The sequence below is a fragment of the Bos taurus genome, chromosome 17 (assembly GCF_002263795.3).
Source record: "Bos taurus isolate L1 Dominette 01449 registration number 42190680 breed Hereford chromosome 17, ARS-UCD2.0, whole genome shotgun sequence".
Lineage (NCBI taxonomy): Eukaryota > Metazoa > Chordata > Mammalia > Artiodactyla > Bovidae > Bos > Bos taurus.
In genome coordinates this window covers 58604285-58627556 of record NC_037344.1, presented here as the reverse complement: position 1 = coordinate 58627556, position 23272 = coordinate 58604285, and the positions used below count along the sequence as shown (strand labels likewise).

The window sequence follows — 23272 nt, the reverse complement described above, 5'->3', positions numbered from 1 at the left end:
ATTTATGGTTTCAACTATCAAAAATGCATAACTACTTGTTACCGAAAAACTGAACTGTAATATTTCTCACAGTTGATGGTTAAATAAACTGTACATCCAATCCTGTGAAACATGATACAACCGCTTAAAAAAATAACAGTGAGGTATATCTAAATTTACCTGGCAGCAAAATATTTACTCGAAAATATTTTGAGACTTTGATTCTATGACTTTAATATTTTTTAAATGTTAAGTTGAAGTGTATGTTGCAGGGAAAATGGGAGAATTAGCCCCACCTGTAATTTTTTTAACTACAAATACGACCATCTTCAACAGAATGCATAAACTGTGGTACAAGAGTAAATGATAATTGCACATTGTTGGAACATAGTATTAAATAAAAAGGTAAGTTGCAAAGGAATATAGTTCATTCATAAAAAGTTCCAAAACCCAAAACTATATATATGTGTGTATATATATATCACACACTAAATTCACATGATTAAAACTTTGTTTAAAAACAGATGATAAAAATAAAATCCAGAATAGTTACCTCTGAAAGGATAGAAAAGAGAATGGAAAGCAATCACAGGACTTCACAAACGATAAGATGTTCTTTTTCTTACTCTGGGTATTAGGTACATGGGTGTTCAATGTATCATGATTGTTTGTACCTTACGTACAATTTATACATGCTATTATCTAATGGAAACAATTTTGAAACTGCAAGTTCATAAGCACACAAACATTTTTTAAAAACCTGGAATGATAAAAAGTAAACTAACCTGGAATGATAAAAATTAAACAACTGGTAGTTACCCCTACATGGGGAAGGGGAACCTCCTGTTACCAATATTGAATTATTAACTTATAAAATTAATTAAATTTATAAAATACTCCTCTCTTTCAAATTATAATTATGAAAATGGTAACCACATGGAAAATATGTTAGTGCATACAGCTGAATAAAGAACTGTATTTACCCTGTGATGATATCTGTTTTTCAAAAATTGCACGTTAACAAGAATAAAAAAGTTGTGTGTGTCTAACACACAGAGATCTAACGGTGTGTCTGGATTATGTAGGCACTTCATGCAGTTTAAATTTCTTGGAAGTTTTATTTCTTGGAAATATTTTGTATTTCATTAGTACGACCTCACTTGGAGAGAAATTACAGAAAAATGCAACTGCAAGAAAGCCAACTCTCCACCTCCAGGGTAGCCAAGTTAAAAATCTAGCGCATGGGAAAGCTGAATGAATTACAGCCAATTGACAATGGATAGCACATGCTGTGCCAGTAAGTGCACTCAAAACAACTGGAGAGGATCCCCACCACAGCAAGGAGATTACATCAAAAGGTTCTGAAGTGCATATGTACATTTTAGCGCTTAACTGAGAACTGGTGCTGCCAAGTAAAAGTGCAGCGGGTAGGGAAAGCTCCAGAGCACAGGGAGTCCAGGAATGTGCTGAAAAAGGAAAGGGGCAGGGAGGGATGGGCAGAAAGTGAGGGACGAAGGGAAAACTTTTCCCAACATGTGAGGTGGAAATCTGACATGGCGTAACAATGATACTCTTATCTACAAAAATATTGTCCAACCAGAAACCTAAGTGCTGAGGGAAGAACAGGATGATAGGAATGAAAATTTAAAGGAACCAAAAATCAGAATAAAGAAGAGGTGTCAAAGATACACGCTGTTTTCTGGTTTTTACAACTGTCCTCTTAGTTTATCCACTATGCCAGTTCCTAAAAACCCAGCAGCTTCCACAAAGGCAAGAAGAAAAACAGGCGTAAAGGTCTTTTTCATCCTCCTACCAATAATATCACTAATATGAAATTAATATAAAGAAAGCCTTTAAATCTTAATATAAATAAAACCTTTAAATAAAAAGACTAAGTGAAAACCACCCAGAGCAGATTCACAGAGGGAAAATGTAACCTGCTTTCTGAGCTCACCACTATTAAAAGCAGAAGCATCACGTAGCAAATGCTGGTAGAGCCACCGCTGTCGGGGTACACCCCACCTATTTCCTTTCTGTCAGAGTTTCTCCACACCCATTTCTGATCATAAACATTTCAAGAGCTCTTCCCCTACCAAAATATTCTTCATGACCACCTACAAACCACCACCATTCATCACCCACACCTCTCCACCCAGCCTACCAGCCTTGCCTTCTCCTTCCTTCCCCACCTTTTTAATTCACCCCTTCTTGCCCCTAAATCTTATTCTCTATTTAAGAGAAAACTCTTGTTCCCACTGCCTCAAGTCTTTTCTGAAAATAGGCAGGTTATAAAGGCTAATGTTTGTTTTTACTTTTTCCCCACTATCTCTTATCTTTCTGCCCCCAGCTCTTGTCCATAATTAATTTTAAAACTGTGACTTCCACGGGGCATAATTTAATAGCAAGAACTCAGACTCAGTGAATACTTTCACATACATATATGACTATGATCAAAGCATAGCTCTTTTTAACAACTATAGCTCATGGATGCCGCTAACAGTTCTTTGTTTTGTATAAACAAGGACACAAATGCTATAAAACCAAGAGTATCTGTTTGCCATTTGATTCCTCTCCTATGACAAAATTTGGTAACCAACTTCTGTCAATTCTACCTCCAAAATATTACTTGATACCATTTCTTTCTCTTCATTCCTACTGACCCTGCATAATTTCTCAGATCTAGACTATCCTAAGAGCCTTCTCTCTGCCTTTGGGGTTTCTCAGCTATTACAGCTGACACTACACAGAACCCACATGAGTTTTCTCTCTGAAACATAAATCTGGTCAGGTCATTATTCTCCTCAGTAGCCTTCAGGCACTCCCCTGTGCATACAGAATGAACTTCCAGCTCCTTCATGTCATCCAGTATAGCATCAAACATCATCTTTCAGGATTGTCTCCTATCTATTATAAGCATTAAATAAAAATAAGTAAACTCAACAAAAGAACAATTTCCAAGGGTATCTAGAAACAAACTCTTAATATATTATGTATGTAATTATTTATGTAACTGATAAATTTATTTATCTCAACCACATACTATTACCTCCAAACTCAACTTTTACAAAATAGCTAAAATAAAGTTCTATCCACCTAATGTGTTAAAACTGAATTTCACTATTTCAAATATTTTTTATTTTCAATTCCAATATTAAAATGTAAGGTGGACAACAAGGATTCTAAAATCAACAGTTATCTTTTAAATGAATGTTAACACATATCGACAGATTTCTCAGTTTTCTGGAATTTGTTAAAGTCAGCTCTTGGAGTTGTTAACAGCGTATCACATCTACCATATGAGAAAGTTTGACAACAAAGTTTAAGTCACTTTAGAAGAAAAGCACCTACCTTACTGAATCCCATTTGTTTTCCATCTAGACTATTTCTTGAATTCACCATATAAACTATCAAGCCAGGCTACTCATCTTAACACAGTTATTAGAAAAGTTTCCTAAAAACAAGTACTTCTTTTTCAAATCAAATTTATAAAATTTACTAAAAAAGACAGTTCATTAGCTTACACACAGCAAAGGCTGGGTTCTCATGAGAATCATTCTGCTGTGTAATTAAGTGTTGTAGGAGCTTGCAGACAGACTCAAGAACCGCACCATCTGTCTGGGTTGCAAAGCGCGGTTTTACCATGATATTACCAAACAGCAACAAAAAATCATTTTCATACATATCTCAAGTAATTTACAGACAACTAAAGAATTTGTCTATTTAGGATCACAACATTTGATTCAATCCATACCCATGATAACACTTTGTTATGTAAACCAATACTCTTTGAAAAATGTTTTTAGTAACTTAGACTTATATACTTAGTTTTTAGTAACTTAGAAGGTAAACATTTATGGTCTTCAGTAGCTACCATGTAGATTTATGCTCTGGTATAAATTCTAAATGTTAAACTGTTCAGGTGTTAAATACATCTGTAAAATTTAAAAGTGCCTGTTATTTGTTTAGAATAATATTTAAAATCTATCCCAAATATCTACAGATCTAGGATTACACTGCCACACTTTTTGACAGGATTTCAATTCTCATTTTTTAATGTGAGAAATATTTTTTAAAGAGAAATTATTATAAATAAAATCATCTATGTAACATGAAAACCATAGGAATACAGCTGATTGAGAAAACTCTCATGATATTCCTGAATTCAAAAGCAGAAAATAATCCTTGCCACTGCAACTCAATCTAAATAATACAAGCATACCTGCCACAGATCAAACATCCTCTGCACCACCTCCTCTAACACTGAATGTTAAGGCAGACCATGAGAAAGTAAAATCCTAAATACGCACGTAAGTGCTAATCTTTGCTGCCTCGTGTCCAGTTCTTTGTGACCCCATGGACTGTACCCCTACAAAGCTCCTCTGTCCATGGGATTCTCCAGGCAAGAATACTGGAGTGGGTGGCCATTTCCTTCTCCAGGGGATCTTCCCAACCCAGGGATCGAACGCAGGTCTCTCACATTACAGGCGGATTGTTTACCGTCTGAACCACCAAGGAAGCCCATAGTTGACTATGTGGGCAGCCTCAAATGAGTAAAGCAACACTCAGTGGACAAAGGTAAGTTACTTTGGTTTCACAGGCCAAACTTTCCGTTAAAACCTAAAGAAATTGTCTCAATGGGATACTTTATTTATCCTAAGGCTTTTCTTTACAATTACTTCCATTTAGCCAAAATTGAGGAGGCTGCCGACATGGCTCAGTGTTAAAGAATCTGCCTGCCAATGCAAGAGACACGGGTTCAAACCCCGGGTAAGGAAGAACCCCTGGGGAAGTAAATGGCAACCCACTCCAATATTCTTGCCTAAGAAATCCCATGGACAGAGGAGCCTGGTGGGTTACAGTCCATGCGATCTCAAAAGAGTCAGACACAACTTAGCGACTAAACAAGAAGCCAAAAATGAAGCTCAGGAGGATGCTGACGTTTGCTAGACAGACACAGACAGAGCACAACTTACAATTCTACTCCTCCTCTTCTGATAATCCGCCTTGATCCCCAGAGAGCAAAAATGGCACTCCCAATATGTAGTCCAATCAAGGGACCACTAAATCCACCTCCACTGAAACTGTACTGAAACAAACACACTGCAGCACCAGACAGAGAACCTGGAAGGCAACTGCACAAGCAAGGAAGGAGCTCTTGGCATACATGCATCATGTATGCAATCCAGTACAGCTGGCCTTGAACTGCCTGCCCTGAAGAGTGGAAAATTCACGTGTAACTTCAGTCAGCTCTCCTTATCCATGGAACTCAATCCATGGAGCAGGTCACATAATACTGTAGTATTTATTTATTGAAATACACCTAAATATAAATGGACCCATGCAGTTCAACCCCATGTTGTTCAAGGGTCAACTGTATAGCCAAAAGCAGAGTTCTTCCCAGGACTTCTGCTCAACACCAGTAAAACCCCCATCAGAAGGCACTAAATTACTGACATAAGCAATAATTTACAGCAAAAAGCAGAACCAAGAGAAGAGAAAAGACACTGACCAAAGAAGTATACTTTAAAATAAGACTTTTCAGGACAGCTGACTAAACTGTCTCTAAAAGAAATTCCAAAGGAAAAAGACCAAAAGATACTAGACAATGGCATCAATATCTGATCCATTTCAAAGGAAAAGCTTCTCATTTGGGCACATGTGTTCTAGTTCTAGTGTGACTAGCTCAAAATTAGTTTTGTAATTGTGAAGTGTACAACCAAAGGAAGTGACATTTGACCTACTTAAAACAACCATTAAAGGAAAATAAAAACAAAAATGGTTGATAGTAACAAGAACATCAAGTAAAATGCAAAATTTTTAACTAAAAAAATTTTTACATGTTTATTCAGGCTCAAGCTCAGTATCTTTTAGTCTTTGAACTTAAAAAGCACTCAAGCTGCAACTGAGATTGTCCCACTGCCTTCACACTTACTCATTTCTTACACCCTCACAGCTTTTATTTCTCAGGTGTCTTCCTCTTCTCCCAGTGCTAACCCCATCACCTGGGTTCTTAATACCATCCCCAGCCTGACTGTTTCATTGATTATCAACTACTCTCGTATCTTTCATTTTTCTTTCCATCTCTCTACTACAGTTGCTCCTAACCTACAAATACAAATGAGGCTCTGGCCTTCTGAAAAACTGCCTTCATCTACCTTTCAGTCTCTCACCCTTCCCACTCCCATATCACCGCTTGTTTCACAATCAAGTTTCTTCAACTGCGAAGTGTACCATTTATTCATTTTGCAAGCTGCTGTAATTCAGGTTCTACCCTCAATAAGCATAGTTAATGATTTCAACCAAGTACCAAGCTGCCCAAACAGGAAACTTCCTCATCTTCCTCTCCTTAACTCTTTCCTTCAAGGTCCACCACAACTGTCTTTGAAAATTACGATTATTCCTTCTTTATTATTTTTATATCAGATAAAGCAAATTATATTGTCTACTGAAAACACTTTAACATATATATTCATGACTTGAATGTCTAGGCTTCATGAGAAGTAATTCTAGACCAAAATCTAATTTGTTTTAAATGCACAAAATTTAAAGAACGATAGGTTACACGGCTCAACAATTCCAATTTGTCTATGTAAGAGAGCAATCCTAGAAAGGCTTTTAAACATATTATTAAATGTAATACCATTTAACACACTTGTTTTTCCTCAATTCATTTCTCATAATAGTTTCTATATCATCTTGGATTATCTCCCACTTTTAGTTTCATATCCCATCTGCTCATTTAAGATTCACGTCTGTCCAGTTTCTGAAATATTTGTCACTTTAGTCATTAGCATTTTGCGTAATATAGCACTGTTTTTTAAAGTTCAAAACTGAATTATTTTAGAAAACTGATTATTTTAACATCACCACTTCTTAACCTAAATCAGTCTGCCCACACTTCAAATTTTCCACCTAACAAAAAGCAGATTTCAGTAAGTTTTTTGTACTGTTTTTTTAAAGGGAACCAAGACCATAGATTAGAAGTGCTCTCCTATACACCACTTAGGAAATATTCTCAAGGACAGACAGAGTTGACAACTGAGCTTCCAAAGAATATGCAAGCTTTCCATCCCCCTCTAAGAAGCCATATCCATCGATTCCTTCAAGACCCAGTTTAAAATTCCCAAGTTTTTCTGGTTGAGTTACTATGCTCCCTGTTCACGTTGCTCTCCCTCTCCACTTACCATATACAATCTTATAGAAACTAAATATCAATAGTATATACATGCAGGTCTTTATCCTACATATCAAACCCTTTGTTTAGTAGCTAAGCCAGCTGTCTCGGACTCTTTTGCGACCCCATGGACTATAGACCGCCAGGCTCCTCTGTCCGTGGGATTTCCAAGGAAAGAAATCTGGAGTGGGTTGCCGTTTCGCTCCAGGGGATCTTCCTCCAGGGGATCTTCCAACTCACATCTCCTATATTACATGCATATTCTTTACTACTATTTTACTACTATTCCCTAGGGAAGCTCATTAGCCCTTCTGTAAACCCAAGCCAGATTTCAAGCATTTCTAATGTATGTACACTATTTGAAAAAAAATTATATACATCCTAAATTTCTCAAGCATCTGTTGTTCAGTTGCTTAGTCGTGTCCGACTCTTTGCAACATGGACTGCAGCACACCAGGCTTCCCAGTCCTTAACCGTTAACATTCAAAAAAATTGTCTAAATACTTTATTAGTTACCCCATCCAATCTCACCCCCAATTCCCTTTGCCCTTCACTGAGGCTCATAAGTGCTCATTTATCATATAAAATAGCAGGTAGAAAAGACTGTCTTTAAGGGTGAATGAAGGAAAAAAGAGAAGAGAAAAGCTAAAGCGCAAAGATGACATCACAGAACCTGTTACTACTCCCTACATTTTAGGGAGGATATCAGCAAACAGGAAGCAGCAGCAGATACCCTCGGAAAGGAAAGGGACTATCTGCTTAAATCCTTGTTCCAAAACTGTTCTTCCCATTGGGGAGAGGCCACCCTCACCTCTCCATGCCCTCTTCAAGACTCTGTTTCAGACAGCTATCCTCTCCTACCCTTCAAACATGCCCAGAGTCTGGGTGGGCCTCATTCTCACTGCCTGGAGCTAAGATGGGTTTTAGGGAGGGCCTGCTCTGACAGCCAGCACTATAATCAGAGGAAAGGTACTCCTAATACCCTAAACTTTCCCATAAAAATGCTCACATAAATATCATCTGAGTTCTATAATACAAGTAATTAAGTACAATACAATAGGCTTACTATCATTTGTAGCGACAGAATTAAGGGTAGGTTTTATTTAAAAGCAAACTTACGAACAAATTAACTTTTTCTAATATTTAGAATGCTGGAGACCACTACATGTAAAATTCTACACTTTGGATAAAAACTTAGGACACTGTTCATAATCAACATGACTAAAACTACAGACTGGGGCAGAGGGGCTTTCCTTCCTTCAACAAGGTCTAAATATTTTTAGATGTCACCACATTATTAAATGGAAAATAGAAACTGGCTGGCAGTTGAGGATATATACTTTGTTCAAAACAAAGTAAGGATTATGACATGTGTGTCACACTAAAATGTGATTTAGTCTTTAAAAAGAAAAAGATATTTATTAAGTACTATTTCTGACATTCCCTGAGACAAATCTCAAAATGTTAATAGAACTGCTATTTAAAGTTCAAAGAGCACTCTGGAGCTGCCAAGGAATTAATAGCTTAAACTACCAAATAAGAGTCACAGTTCAATCTCCAGTCTCAGCCAGTCAGAGCTCTGGGTTGGCACAGCAAAATCACCCAGCTTATTAAAGACACACTGTGCAACCTGAGAATCATATACACAAATGAAAAGCTGTGACATCTCAAGATGGCTCATTTATAAAGAAAGACACAAGAACAATTTAATCTTCTGCTCCCCTCAAAAAGCACAAATTCAACATAACTGCCATACTTAAAACAAGTAATTTTGCTGTTCCACTTCCTAGTTAACTGTCTAGGGTTACTCTATAACTTGAGTTGTAATTTGCCAGAAAACTCTTACTACTAAAAAACATTATCTAGTCGTCCAAAGTGCTTTCCTTAAAAGATACTCAAAATGATTTCTCACAAACTCCCGTATTTCCATCAAGTTTATAGGAGAAAATGAGGCACAGAACCATTATGTGACCAGATTTAGTCACTAGTTTAAAAAAAGGCGGGGGGGGGGCGGGTGTTGAATACCACTCAACTTTCCCTATTACCAGTTTACTACCGTTTTACTGAGCTCATAGAAAGTTATCTTATAACTGAAGATTAAGCAAAAGCCTTCTTACAGGATACCTCTTAGAGAATGAAAATGGAGGAATTTTGGATCAAACCTCAAATAAAATCTCCAACAGGTTCCAAAATCTATTAGATTGCTACCACCTTACACAAAATCTAAATAGGAACCAAATTCCTACTCCTTTGGGATATAAGCATGCATCTCTTGATCAGCTGGAAATTTTTAAGAAAGATTTTCTAGAACTCATCTAAAATATTACCAAGTAACAGTACATACAGCCTAAACAATGTATGTTCAGAACACACAGCTGAACAGCTAAATAAACCTCAAAAATAATAACAACATGGTGTGATCAGGGCCTAAATGGGTAATGAGAACTCCCTTACGAAACAAGGTGGGAAAGAGAATAGTTGTCCAGTCATTCATTCATTCAACCGAGTTAACAGTATTTAACTATGAAGGGAATGCAAAGATGGCTTAGACAGGGTCACTGCCCTACGGAAGTTCATATGACTATCAGAGGTAGACAGAGGAGGTAGATGGAAGGAGCAAGAGTGACAAGTTCGATCTGTGGGAGTCAAGGAAATCTTCACAGGGGGATGACATTTGACCTACTTAAAGATGAGGAGGACTGTGCCAAACATATATGTGTGCAATAGAACTAGGAGCTGGTTCCTGAGTTGGACATACGTATGTTTTTCCTTATTTCTCTTTAGAACATTATTACTCAATCCTGTGAACTGCCAACACAAAATGCTTTTTCACACCTATTTTACTCTTGTGAATACCTTACTTATTAGCTCTCAAATTAAGCACAGATGGACTGTGGGAACTTTATGTGTCATGCAAAAATACTTCCTCAGAAATACATCAATGATGGGAGTGAGGGGAAGGATCATGGTTTTCATGCAACTTAATATGTTTTATGTGAACAATCTTTGTAATTTCCACTAGTATTATAAAGAATTCTGTGCATAATTAATGATATATTTTATTTGAAACAAATCATTTCTTCAAATTTAATTTTAATACCAAATGTCTTAAATATATCCAATTAATGTAGTGATTTAATACAAATCAAGACAATTATTACAGTAAAGAGATCTAGCGAAGATTGAGAAAACATGTTTACCTGAGAATTTACCTAATTCTCTTTATCTTCCTTTTCATTTTTTAAATTACAAATTTAAACAATGTAAAATAAAGGCACAAGTGAAATTTTAAAAGAATCAATTCAGGATGTTCCTTTAACAGTAATGGAATTTCACTGTACTTGGAAAAAGTACAAAATGCAGAAAGCTGTCGACCAGGGCTCTGTACTATTTCACAGTAGTAGAAATACAGCTTTAATAAGACTACCACAATTTATCTAGAATGAGAAAATAAACATTCAGAAATATACATAATAAACTACAGAGTATGGAAATGCCAATGGCGTAAACATTCTCCCTTGGACACCATTGATTCTTCTAATTCTCATCTAGAAAGAACAACAACAAAAAAACCATCTTTCTTGACTAGAATCCAAATGTACTCTAAGACATTTTATTAGCTTAAAAAAGGAAAACAACTTTATTCCAACAAACATAACTAAAACATGTTAATACAAATGCAAGTAAAACAGGAGTTCCTAAAAGAAAACTATGATAGCCAATTTATGACAAGAGAATCCAATCTATAGTACAGATGATTTCAAAAATTAAGTACACAACAAAGTAGTGCGGTGAGGGAGCTGCCTCTAAAAGAAACACCAATCACATATTAAAAGCATTTAAAACTATTTTTGTGTAAACTAAAGCAAAGATAGAAAACCATGCTGATGTACATAAGTGACTTTATACTCAACAAAAATTGAGCACACATACATATTTCATTCATGCAAATGAACACGAATTTACAATTCCTCGTTTATGTTAATATTTACCAAGATTAATGGAAAATCATCTCCCCTATGTAATGAAGTGAATTCCCCCAACAGAACAAAGCTAACACCTTCAAATCTTTCGAATAAACAATGAAAGCACATACTATAAAAGGAAATTATCTGAACTGGATAGAAGTTAAATGACTCAAGAGAGAAGGAAAGTCCGAAATTCCAGTACACATTACAACCGTTGATTCATTAATTCCAAATCTCTAAACCAGTTCTATGAAACAAAAATGTGTGCCTGCAAATTTTTTAACTACCCCCCACAGCACATTTTTAGACTACCTACCTAATTACCTCATTTTGCAATGCACTAAATGCAATTTCTTGAAATAGCAATGTTTACACAATGACAAAATAGAAATTCTGGTAGCCACAACACACACTCTGTAAAGCAAGTTAGCACATAACACATTTTAAATAAAGGACAATAAAAGAAATGCCACAGAAACTCTTTTTCTCCATTTCTAATAAATGGCTGCAATGCATAGCTCAGTAGTAACATCTAATATTCAACCGTATTACTAATTCTCATAAACTTCGTCTAATCTCTTACAGTAGCTAACTTCTGTGAAATAAATATATCATCCACTTTCAAAACAACAATAAATCAGTACCTTCTACTACTATTTCAAAGGAGAAGATTATGCTTTTCCCCTACTGAAAACAAATTAAACCATTCAGAAAAATATCTAGTCTAGGAATTCCCAAGTGGTCCAGGGGTTAGCACTCTCTTCCAGTACATGGGTTTGATCCCTGGTCTGGGAACTAAGATCCAAGCCGCCAAAAAGAAAACAATCTAGTCTATCTCTGAATCAAACTTTGGGAAAAAGCTGAATTATTTCAAAAAATCCAGATAAATAACCTTAATACTATTTACACTGAATTTCACCTCAATTTTAAATAACTTAAACATTACTATAGAATATGCCTATCTTTTGTCAATATATAATACATAGACTATAGTATAAAGTGGGGACAGAGTATTTTTCTTATTAATCAGAGAAGACCTTTGAAAATGTTTGATGAATACAATTAATTCAGAATTAACTAGGCTAAATTAGCCCGTGAACAAAAAAGATAAATCTTTCCATGCCTAATTAATATAATCCACTACTATATTCCAAAGAATATAGTAGTGGATATAATATATAATCCAAAATATTCCAAAGAAAGTGCTAAACTACATAAGCACCTGGCATAAACTCAACACTCATTGTCGTAAGGCACCCTCTGCCTTTATTCTCACAAAGCAGCAGCCGCAACCTAACTTCCTCTCAATGAACTAACTCTTCAAGCAATAACACAGCAACATATTTTGTAGCATACAAGTCCTGCGTACATTATTTTCTCTTTAAAATTATGAACTCATCACACGTACAAATGGCTCTTTAAAACGGTCCAGTAAACTGCTATGCTATGCCTTAAATTGCTGTCTATTATGTACTTAAAAATATTTACTAGCAATTGGAGGTTAATACAGCAACTACTACCGGGTAAGCAATTATTGCTGTTAAAAATATATAAATATCATTAAACAAAATGAACCATCATGAAAAACAGACGCTTCACGTGTAAATACTAACACTGGAAACTCAGATAAAAAAATACTCTGTATCAAGTATTGGCATTTGAGAAAATTAATCATTCCTTCTTCCTCATTTTCAATTGATGGTCCTCCCCATCTGGTTCTAACTCAAAAGAACAAATCTCAAAGTTTCTACAACTATCTTCCCTCTCTGCAAAAAAATAAAAATAAATCTCAAGAAAAAAGAAAGCAGGTCAATGAGAGATTACTGTAAAATCTTCAAATATTGAATGAATGGTCCTTAATAGGAATTATGTACTAATGTGTATTTCAATTTAGGAAGGAAGAATTTGATACCATCCCCCAACTACCCCATAATTAGGAAGATTCTATGCAAATAAAACAATAAGAATGTGGGGCATACATAACTAAGAATTAAACTGCCCTGTGTCAAAGAGTATATATATATACTTTATGAAGGACATAAAACCACTTTTCTCTGTATCATCTTGAATAAGAAAACAGAAAGAAACAAAAGTAAAGATATACTTACATCAGGAAATTATAATATGTCTTTCCACAAGGGTGAGTTGACATCCCATACAGCATTTGTACACTCTCCAAAAGGGCAGATTTAACACACTTAACTGAATTATAACTGAGTGAATACATAACAAGAGTCTCCCGGAAATGTGATGGACAGCATGAGAAAACAGTTCTGAGTCACAAAGGCACAGTCAGGCAAGCATTTAATGCAGTAGCTACAAATCTCACAACTGCCAAGAATAACCCATATCATGTATGCACAATGGCATTTTTCACATGTTAGGAAAAGAAGCAGGGTTGACAAAGAATTTAGGAAATATGATGATGCCATGCAGTAGAATATCAGAAGACAAACTAAGTAAAGGACTAACAAAAATCTTTAAGGCATCTGACTGCCCAAATCAACTCCTGCTAAGCCAGGTGAACACCTTGAGGTAACAGAAAGTGGGTGGGTCGTTAATGTGGTACAGAACTTTATCAGCTCTAGCTTACATTTCAATCCACATTAATAAGAGTATTTAGGTAAATTCTCTATAAGCAATACTTTTCTCTGCTCAAAAAAACTACAGGTCAAAAAGAAAACTATATGCTAATATTATATACTAAGAGTTTTTATAATACATGCTTTATTTTGAACAGGTGATGATTTTATCTCCTTTGGAATTAATTATTCTATACAATGTATTTTAGGCAACATATTTTTGAAATTCCAGGTTGCTGCTGTATCTGATTTTCAAGAAAATGCTCAATTTGGAGCAAGAAAAATTTACAGTATCAGCAGCTCCTTAACGGATTTGTAATTTTTTAATAGCCAGCTATCCAACCTCCATCTATAAGAGAATACAGACATTCCACCGTCTTTCAAAAAAAAAAAAAAAAAAGCATTTCTGCATTTCAAAGTTGCTACCTAAAGAATAATTCTGTTTAAAAAAAAGTATACTCAAAAATCAATTCCTGGTTTAAGCACAAACCTTTAGAAAGTCAGAAAGCACAGAAGTATACAAATTGTTTCTCTCCTACAAATTGTACACTCTCCTACAAATAGTTTCTCCAAAACATTTAAACATCTTTAGAAACATTATAATTCTTACTTAAGCTTTAAAAAAAAAGGGATAAAAAAAGAAATGATATATACTAAAGACTGGCTACACATGTATTTTCATTCCTACATGAAAGGTACTGTATACAAAATAGCCACATATATACAAGACATTATCAGTCAGCATGATATATGGTAATTTGGGGGAATCTCTCCTCACTAACACTGATCTATTTGGTCATTTTAATTTCCTGATAAAGTGTCAATGCGGTCACCAGTCACCAAACAAAAACCATTTAAATACCCCTTAGTCAATGTCTGCTAACCTATGGAAGTCCCTGAGAATCTGAGTGATACTAAATGAGAGACTGAGAGAAGAAAAAAAGCAAGGGGAAGTTATCACAGGACTGAAAGGGAGAATCACAACTTGTAACTGAATTTTAAGATTAAATATCCAAAAAAAATGTGGGGAGGAAAAAAACTGACCTGCCATTACTACAGTAAAAGCACAGATACTATGTCACTCGGTCTCAGAAGGTAAAAATAGCTTGTCTTCATTTTTTTTAATCTGTATAATGAAATATATTTAATAAAGCTTCCATTTGAAAAGTTGGCAAGAATTTGTATTTCTCCACTAGTCTCTAAGGGAAAAAAAAAAAAGCATCTATGCTACCCATAATTAAATGTAACTAATTACAATTTGAACACTAAATTATGTATCCAGTGTAAACAAAGATTAAGAGGAAATAAAGCTCTATGTACAGGAGATGTTATGGAAAACAATTTCCAAAATGCATCTTCTCTAAAGGCAGTCCCCCAAAAAGGGTACACCACTTAAACAAAGTTAGGTTTTTTAAAGTCTAAATTAAACAAACCGTTCAGCCAATTTTCCAATTATATTCCACGCTTGAAACATAATTGCCTTACATCTGTTTACAAATCTTTGCTCAATATTTAAACAAATTCGTAGTCTCCCGGGCACATAGCTATACATACAGTTACTCATGCACAAAGCACATATTTAAAGACCACGCACTGCAATTATTAGTCTAAACGCCAGGTTTAACAACGTGAATGTTTTCAGAGCTAGGTAATACGACCCAATAAAAAAAAGCAAAGATGGCATTTACCACCAAATGTCACTGCCACCGCCAGGAAAGAGTTGCTGGAACCCTATACATTTTTAATTTCGATGAATCTAGACGCCGTCGTCGAATGCCAGGCTTCCAGGAGAACAATTGACACCCTAACTGCTTTAAGATTAAGGCAGGCGATTCAAATCCAAAGGAAAAGTTGTCAATTATTAGAGAGAGAGCGCGAGAGAGGCGAAGGCAGATAAAAGCGATGTTATCAAACCGCCCAGCTTGTTGCTTTGTGTGTGTGTGTGTGTGGATTCGTTGTGAGCAGAGAGAAAACAGTTTTTAAAAGACACAGGAGGAGAGAAAGAAAAAAAAGCTTTCTCCACCTTCCGTCGGCTCGGTGCAATGGCTTTAAGGCTCTCCAGCGTAGTAAGCCCCGAGAGGCAGGCGGCTGTCGATGTTTACAATCGCCGGAGCTTCGGGTGCAAGAGTCCTTTACTGACACAATCGCATTCAATCAACTGTTTTCGGGCGAAATTGCAGGTGTCATTATGGAATTTTTTAAAAAATTTAAAAGGCGGGCGGGCGGGCAGCCGATCCGACACAAGGGGGAAAAAAGCTGCTTATCGCAGGCGCGGGCAACACAAGGCAAAAGCCTTCCACATTTAGGAGGGGAAAAGAGGGGGAAAGGGAGGGGAAGGGGAGTGCGACTGCAACAGAGGGTGGGCGTTCGAAGTGCGACCCAGAATCCGCAGCTTTGAGACTTCCACATGCAAATTCCACGCCGAGCGCCGCGCTCACAAATGATTTTTAAAGAGCCAAATAAACACTGGATGGGATCCAAGGCGAGGGAGAGACGATCCAAAAGGGGGAGAATCGGCAAGAGAGAACGGCGGGGAGAGGCGAGGGAGGGGCGAAGTCCCGGCGGCGGGAGGAGAAAGTTGGTCGGCGGCGGAGGTCGACCCCCCCCACCCCACGGCACAGCCCCCTCCCCGCAGCCCGGCTACTCACCAGCGAGAAGAGGTTGGAGTGACAATCCTCCAGGCTCGCCCCGTTCGCCACCCAGTTCGCTGCCGCAGTCATGATCCTCCGCGAGCCCGGCCGCCAGAGCGGGGCATGTCGGAGCGAGGCGTCCGAGGCGAGGCCGGGCCGGGCGGCGGCGCCTCGCCGGGGAGCGTGGGGCGGCCCGGCCGCCGCCGCCGCCGGGGGAGGACGCGAGGGCCGGCGGGCGGGCGGGAGGCGCCGCGGCGACGCCGCGCCGGGGGCGGCGGGCCCGGGCCGGCGGGGGGGTCCGCGGCGGCCGCGCGGCTCCTTCCTGCTCGGGCGGCGGCGGCGGCTGCTCCCGCGGCGGCGGGGGGCGCTGTCCGCGCGGCCCGGCGCCCTCCCCGCCTCTCAGGGCCCCCGCTGCCTCCCGGGCCGGCGCTGCGGGCCGGCCGCCGCCTCCGCCTTCCCTGTTCCTCAGCCGCCGCCGCCGCTGCTGCCGCCGCCTTGTTTATCTCCAGCCACCGACTCCCCCTCAGCCCCCGCCGGCGCGTGAGGGGAGGCGAGCCCTGGAGTCGCCGCCGCCGCTTCGGAGCCGCCGCCGCCGCGGAGCGCGAACTCGCGAAGGGGGGGGTGCGGACGAAGCCAGCGGGCGACCCCGGCAGCCGAGCGACGTCCCCTCCTTCCTCTTCCTCCCCCACCCCCCCCTCCTCCCCAGTCAGCCTCGCTTCTCCTCCCTCCCCGGGCTCGCTCGCTCTGACAGCAATGGCGGCCGCCGACCGCGGCTCGGCCCGCCATTGGCTGGAGCCTTGTCACGTGACGGGCGCCGGCTGCTCGGGGGGGGAAATGGAGGGGGCGGGGGAGGGGCCGGAGCGGCGGCCGCGGCTGTTCGCTGGTGGCGCTGCTGAGCCGAGTGCGGCTGGATTCTCCGGCGGAGAGAGGGAGGGAGACGGAGACAGAGAGGGAGAGAAAGAAGTGCGGGCGGCGCGGCTCCGAGGCGGGCGGGCAGTCAGCCGCCGCGCCGGCCGCCCCGCGCCCCGCCCCCTCGGGTGCACGAATCTTTGCCGGGCGCGACCGCGAGCCCCGGGAACGCCCGTGGCCGTAGCTGTGGAGGGCTCGGGGCCCCTTGCCTGTGCCCTCGCTCGCCCCGGCCGACTGGGTGGCAGAGGCCCGCCATGGGCCAGACAGCAGATCCAAGTGCTTCGGAGTGTCTCCTTGAGGTGTCACTCCGTGGTCCGCGTTTTGCAGATGAGAAAACTGAAGCACAAAGAGCTTAAGACACTTACCCGAGGTCGCTCAGCTGGAAAGAGGAGGGGGTGGGATTCGAACCCCTGCGCTCAGGCACACAGCGAAGCGAAGCTCTTGCATTAAGATTTTAAAGCCTAGCCCAGGAAGTGCTTATTGTGTACCATGCACTATGCACTGAATCCAGAAATGCCTTTTAAGCCCTTACTCGTAGGCGCTGTGTGCATGCATGCATGCATTGCAGAAATGCTTTCTGACCTCTTGCTTTGTGCCAGGATATAAATATATGTGTTTTTTAAACTACCAGACACTTCTGGGGTGGATTTGGGGCAGACTTTCCCGCCTGGCTCCATTCAGTCAATAACCAACATTTCCCAAGCATAACAGCGTGGGAGTCCAGAGAAATAACAGTATGAGGAGGCTCTCTATCAGACCTCAGAGCTCATGCTCCCCGCGAAGGTGGGAAGGAGATAACTTCTTCATTAACAAGCCCGCAAACGTGGAAAAGCCAGGTGGATTGGATTAAAACAGGGACGAATGGAAAACAAGAAAGAAGCAATGTGATAAAAGGAGAACAGTATTAGATATATGAATTGAGCTTTGGAATTACCACAAATTACTGCTAAAGCAAAACTCAGGAGTAGCATGTTATAATGTGTATTATCATGACTGACACTACGGTATAACGAATGTACCTACATTATTTCACATAGTCCTCAGAACAACCGCATTAAGATACTGTTATTATCCTTAGACTGTAAGTCAAAGCTCAGAAGTGCAGTGACACCTCCAAGCTCTCCCGTTAGTGAGCGGCTCAAGCCCAGGTGTATCTGGCTTCAGAGCCCAAGCCTGAGTCCAGAAGGTTGTGTCAACAAGTGCCTATAGATGACTCTGGCACCTATGGTTGTATTACCTTGTCACAACAGTTTAACTCTCTGAGCCTCATGTCCCAGTCTGTCAGAAAGAGATCCCAGTTGCTGACCCGCTGACTTCAGAGCAATTTCATGCATTTCTATTAAGATGTATTGATGCAAATGGGGGGAAAAGAGCACTTTTTCAACATGCATGATGTTACTTGGGTCTGAGCAATCAGAGTGATGGTCTATCATATCCAGGTGTGTTTCTATGCCAGGAGGCTTTCATCTTACATAACTGGTCAACAAATTCTCATTCTTCAGTAAGTTGTTTTTTTTTAAGTCTCCCAAAGCAACCTAATTGAAAAATGATAAAAGGACATGGACAGTTTACAGAGTAGGAAAGACATATTGCTCTTAAATATATAAAAAGATGTTCAACCTCACTTGTTGCAATGGACAGAGTGTTTGTGTTTCCCTAGAATTAATCTGCTGAAACTTTCATCCCCAGTGTGATGGTATGTGGAGATAGAGCTTTTGGCAGGTAATTAGTTTACAAGGGTGTGGCCCTCATGATTGCAGTAGTGCCCTTGTAAGAAGAGACAGCAAAGACTTCCAGCCTTCAAACGCTCTCCCTCCCTCCTTCTTTCTCTTTCTCTCCCTGCCTACTTTGCCCTCCCCCACCTCAACTGGCTCTGCCCTGTGAAGACAAAAACCAAGAAAAGCATTCTTACAAGAAACCAAATTGGCTAGCACCTTGATCTTAGACTTACCAACCTCCAGAACTGTGACAAATAAATTTCTCTTTTATTTGTTTAAGCAAGTCAGTCTATGGTAATTTGTTGGAGCGGCCCAACAAGCGGACTGAGACACTCATCATAAGAAAAACAGAAATTAAAGCTATAATAAGTATTGACAATATTTTAAAAGCTTAGGCAACTGTGAAGGGAAGCAGAACTCGTACACGCTGTCAGTGGGAATATAAATTAGCACTGCAGCTTTGGGTGTCAATTTGGAAAAGAGCAAAATTTATAATGCACCTTCCGTTTGACCTAGCAATTCTGCACAGATGTGTAAAGACCTATAGAGCAAGGATGTGAACTAAAGCCTCTTTGTAGAAAGCAACTTCCATGTCCATCATTTGGGGAGTAGTGAACAGTATAATTTAATTCCATGCAGCTGTTAAAAATAATGAGTTAGCACTATGTATACTTATACAGAATAATCTCAAAAAGAGATTATTAATTGAGATATCCCTGGAAGGTTGCACCAGAGATAATGGTAATATCAGTTTTCTCTGGGGATAGAGAGAATAGGGAGAAAAATCACTTTTCACTGTTTTGCATTTTTTTAGCCAAATGTGTATATTACCTATTCAATACAGTAAGTTTTAAACAACACAAATCAATAGATAAAATTGAAATCAAATTTTGGAATCAAATAAAAATAAATAGAAAGCAAATAAAGCAAATTGGGAGGGGAAAAAAAAAGAGAAAACCTCATCTAGGGAGAGCTCTTCGGCTGTCAAAGCAAAAGCCCCAGAGTGGAAAAGAAAAGGCCAGAAGTGCAGTGTGCAATTGCCTCAGCAACATGAGTAACAGAATGAGGACCCAAGAGAACTGGGTTCTAGTCTCAAGTGGGCCCCTGAGCAGCCCTGTTATCTTAGACAAACCACCCGACCTCTCTGGGCGTTTCCTCCTGTGTGAAAAGGCAGCCCAGGTGATCCTCCATGCTAAGTCATTTCTAGCAATGAAACCCTTTGACTCTGCACTGTAGAGATGACTGATAAATATCTGCAGAGCCCTTAATAGAGAAAGCAATGGGAGTTGATGGATAGCTTCAGGAGATAAAATCAAAACAAAAAAAAAAGCCATGCTGGCGACTAGGCAGCAGCAAGACACCAGGCACTTCTGAGTCCAGTTCCCCATGTGGGGGGCTCATAAGAAGCATCCTCGTTCATGACGTTCATGAGTTTCCCTCTTTGTGAAAATGCCTAACTGCCCAGGCAGGAAATGGATGGGCCCCTCTGCACAAGTCTCAGGTCCTATTCTAAGAATGACAGGTTAGTTCCCTTTCATGGTTACCAAATGTCATGGCAGAGAGAAAATGGAAGCAAAAACCTGACCGGAGGAGGAACCACCCTGTTAGAAAGACCACAGGAAGCCGCCACAGCTGCAGGGTGGGAGTATTTTGTAGGAGTTAAGAAGACGGCTTCAGAGTAAGACACACCTGGGTTGCAGTCTCTGCTCTGTCATGTGCTAGCTGTGCAGCCTTAAGCAGGTCACTTAACCCCTGTTCCATGAGTTGACCTCCCAGAGCGATAGCACAGAGAGAGATCTGAGCACAGTGATCAATAAATCATAACAATCACAAGTCACTTGTCTATCCTAGTACAACGGAAGGTAGCATCCAGTCACCTCACTTGGAGGTTTTTTCCCTTCAACCTTAGTTTCATTGGATGTAGTTTATCGTAAATAACAAAAGTAACAAAATGCTAGCTGTAACAGGTTAAACAGCATGGGAGCATGCCAAGGAAAATCTCTACCACTAAGATCACCAAACTCAACCAAATTATTAGGAGTCCTTATTTGGCTTCCTCCAAGATCATACCAAATCATATTGGTTGGCCCAATAAAGTTCCTTCAGTTTTTAAGTAAAAATAAAAGACACATTTTTCATTTTCTCCAAGAACTTAGATCAACAACGTATTCACTGTTTTGTTCCAATACCTTCTGCTGTTTTTTAGGCAACTTCATAATTCCATCTTCCCCAAACTTTTTATCTCATTGAGCAAAGAACTGCTCCAGGTGTCTTTTACAGTCTTCCAGGGAATTGAAATTTTTTCCATTAAGAGAATTTTGTAAAGACTGAAATAAACGGAAATTTGAAGGTGCAATGTCTGACGAATACGGTGAATGAATCAGAACTTCCCAGCCAAGCTGTAGCAGTTTTGGCCTGGTCATCAAAGAAACGTTTGGTCTTGAGTTATCCTGATGGAAGATTATGTGTTTTCTGTTAACTAATTCCAGAAGATTTTCATCGAGCGATGCTCTCAGTTGGTCTCACTGGGAGCAGTACTTGTTGGAATGAATCGTCTGGTTTTCTGGAAGGAGCTCATACTAGAAGACTCCCATCCAGTCCCACCATATGCACAACCTCACCTTCTTTGCATGAATATCGGCCTTTGGTGTGGTTGGTGGTGGTTAATTTTGCTTGCCCCACAATCTCTTCCATTCCACGTTATTGTACAATATCCACTTCTCGTTACCCGTCACAATTTGTTTTAAAAACAGAACATTTTCATTACATTTCAGTAGGGAATCACATGTGAAAATATGCTCAAGACATGGGTTCAATCCCTGGGTCAGGAAGATCCCCTGGAGAAGGAAATGGCCACTCACTGCAGTATTCTTGCCTGGAAAATTCCAAGGACAGAGGAGCCTGGCAGGATACAGTCCATGGAGTCTCAAAGAGTTGGACACGACTGAGCAACTAGGCACACATGCACACAGATATGTGGGACCCAAACATCACAGTAATTAACATAACCAAGCTGGTGCAGGGTTTCCCTGGTGGCTCAGATGGTAAAGTGTCTGTCTGCAATGCAGGAGACACAGGTTCAATCCCTGGGTTGGGAAGATCCCCTGGAGAAGGAAATGGCAGCCCACTCCAGTACTCTTGCCTGGAAAATCCCATGGACGGCGGAGCCTGGTAGGCTACTGTCCATGGGGTCGCAAAGAGTCGGACACGACTGAGCGACTTAACCTCACTTCTTCACTTCACTTCAAGCTGGTGCAAATGATGTTCAATGCTTGATTTGGATATTTTGAGTATATTGGCTATCTCCTGCATGGTATAATATTGATTGTTCTCAATGAATGTCTTGATTTGGTTGCTATCAACTTCAGCTGGTTTACCAGAACTGGTGTGTCATCCAGCAAGAAATCTCCAGCACCAAACTTTGCAAACCACTTTTGATACATTTGACCAGTCACAGCACCTTCTTCATACACTGCACAAATCTTTTTTTTTTTTTGGTGGGGGGAAGGGGGGTTCAGTTGCGTTTTTAACCTTAAAACAATAAAGAATACTATGCCAAAAATGTTGCTTTTCTTCTTCCATCTTCAATATTAAAATGGCTACCCAAAAATTCACCATTTTTGATAAGTTTTTTTTTTAATGCACACTGATAGAACAGCTGTAATGATACAATGTAATAAAACTGTTTCAAATGAAGTTAGATAACTAAGCATTACTACGGCCATCTTACAGAAAAAAAAAACCAAACTTTTGGCCAACCCAGTACAATTTAAACACACATTCCTAAGAGGATTTTTTTGTTTGTTTTTTACAAAAATGGGATCATGTCACATATATTACTTTGCAAGCTGCTTTTTTTTCACTTAACAATTTATCACAAATATACCCCTAGGCCTATATATCTAGATCCAACTCAGTCTTTTATTAGTTGTATAGTGTTTCATAGAACACCTGTGCCATAATTTATCCAATTATTCCACTATTTCTGAACCTTCGGGTGATTTTCAGTTTTTTTTCAGACTCTAAATAAGGATGCAGTAAATATCCTCATCCATATTTCCTTATGAAGTGACACTTTTATTTCTGTAGAATAAAGTCCCCAAAATAGGATTGCTTTTTTATTGTTAATAAATGTGTGTTTTTATTGTTAATAAATACAGCCGGAAGACTTTCCCCAAAGACTGTAGCAATCCACACTCCCTCAAGCAATAAGGGAAGACAGTATACTTCCTCACCACCCTGCCAGCATTTGCGTGTTGCCAGTCTTTTTAAATTTTTGCCAACCCCACAGTAAAAAATGGTGTCGTTGTTG

At 39.7% G+C, this 23272-nt stretch overlaps 1 protein-coding gene across 2 annotated transcripts in view; it reads right to left on the bottom strand.

Moving 5' to 3' along the window:
• MED13L (mediator complex subunit 13L) overlaps positions 1-16529 on the bottom strand; it is a 282978-nt gene extending 266449 nt beyond the window's left edge. For both annotated transcript variants that reach the window (NM_001192468.2, NM_001369918.1), the window contains exon 1: positions 16352-16529. In NM_001192468.2, the coding sequence (NP_001179397.1) occupies positions 16352-16423 (72 nt within the window). In that variant the 5' untranslated portion in view covers positions 16424-16529. The remainder of the gene's footprint in view (positions 1-16351) is intronic.
• Between the last annotated feature and the right edge of the window lie 6743 nt (positions 16530-23272).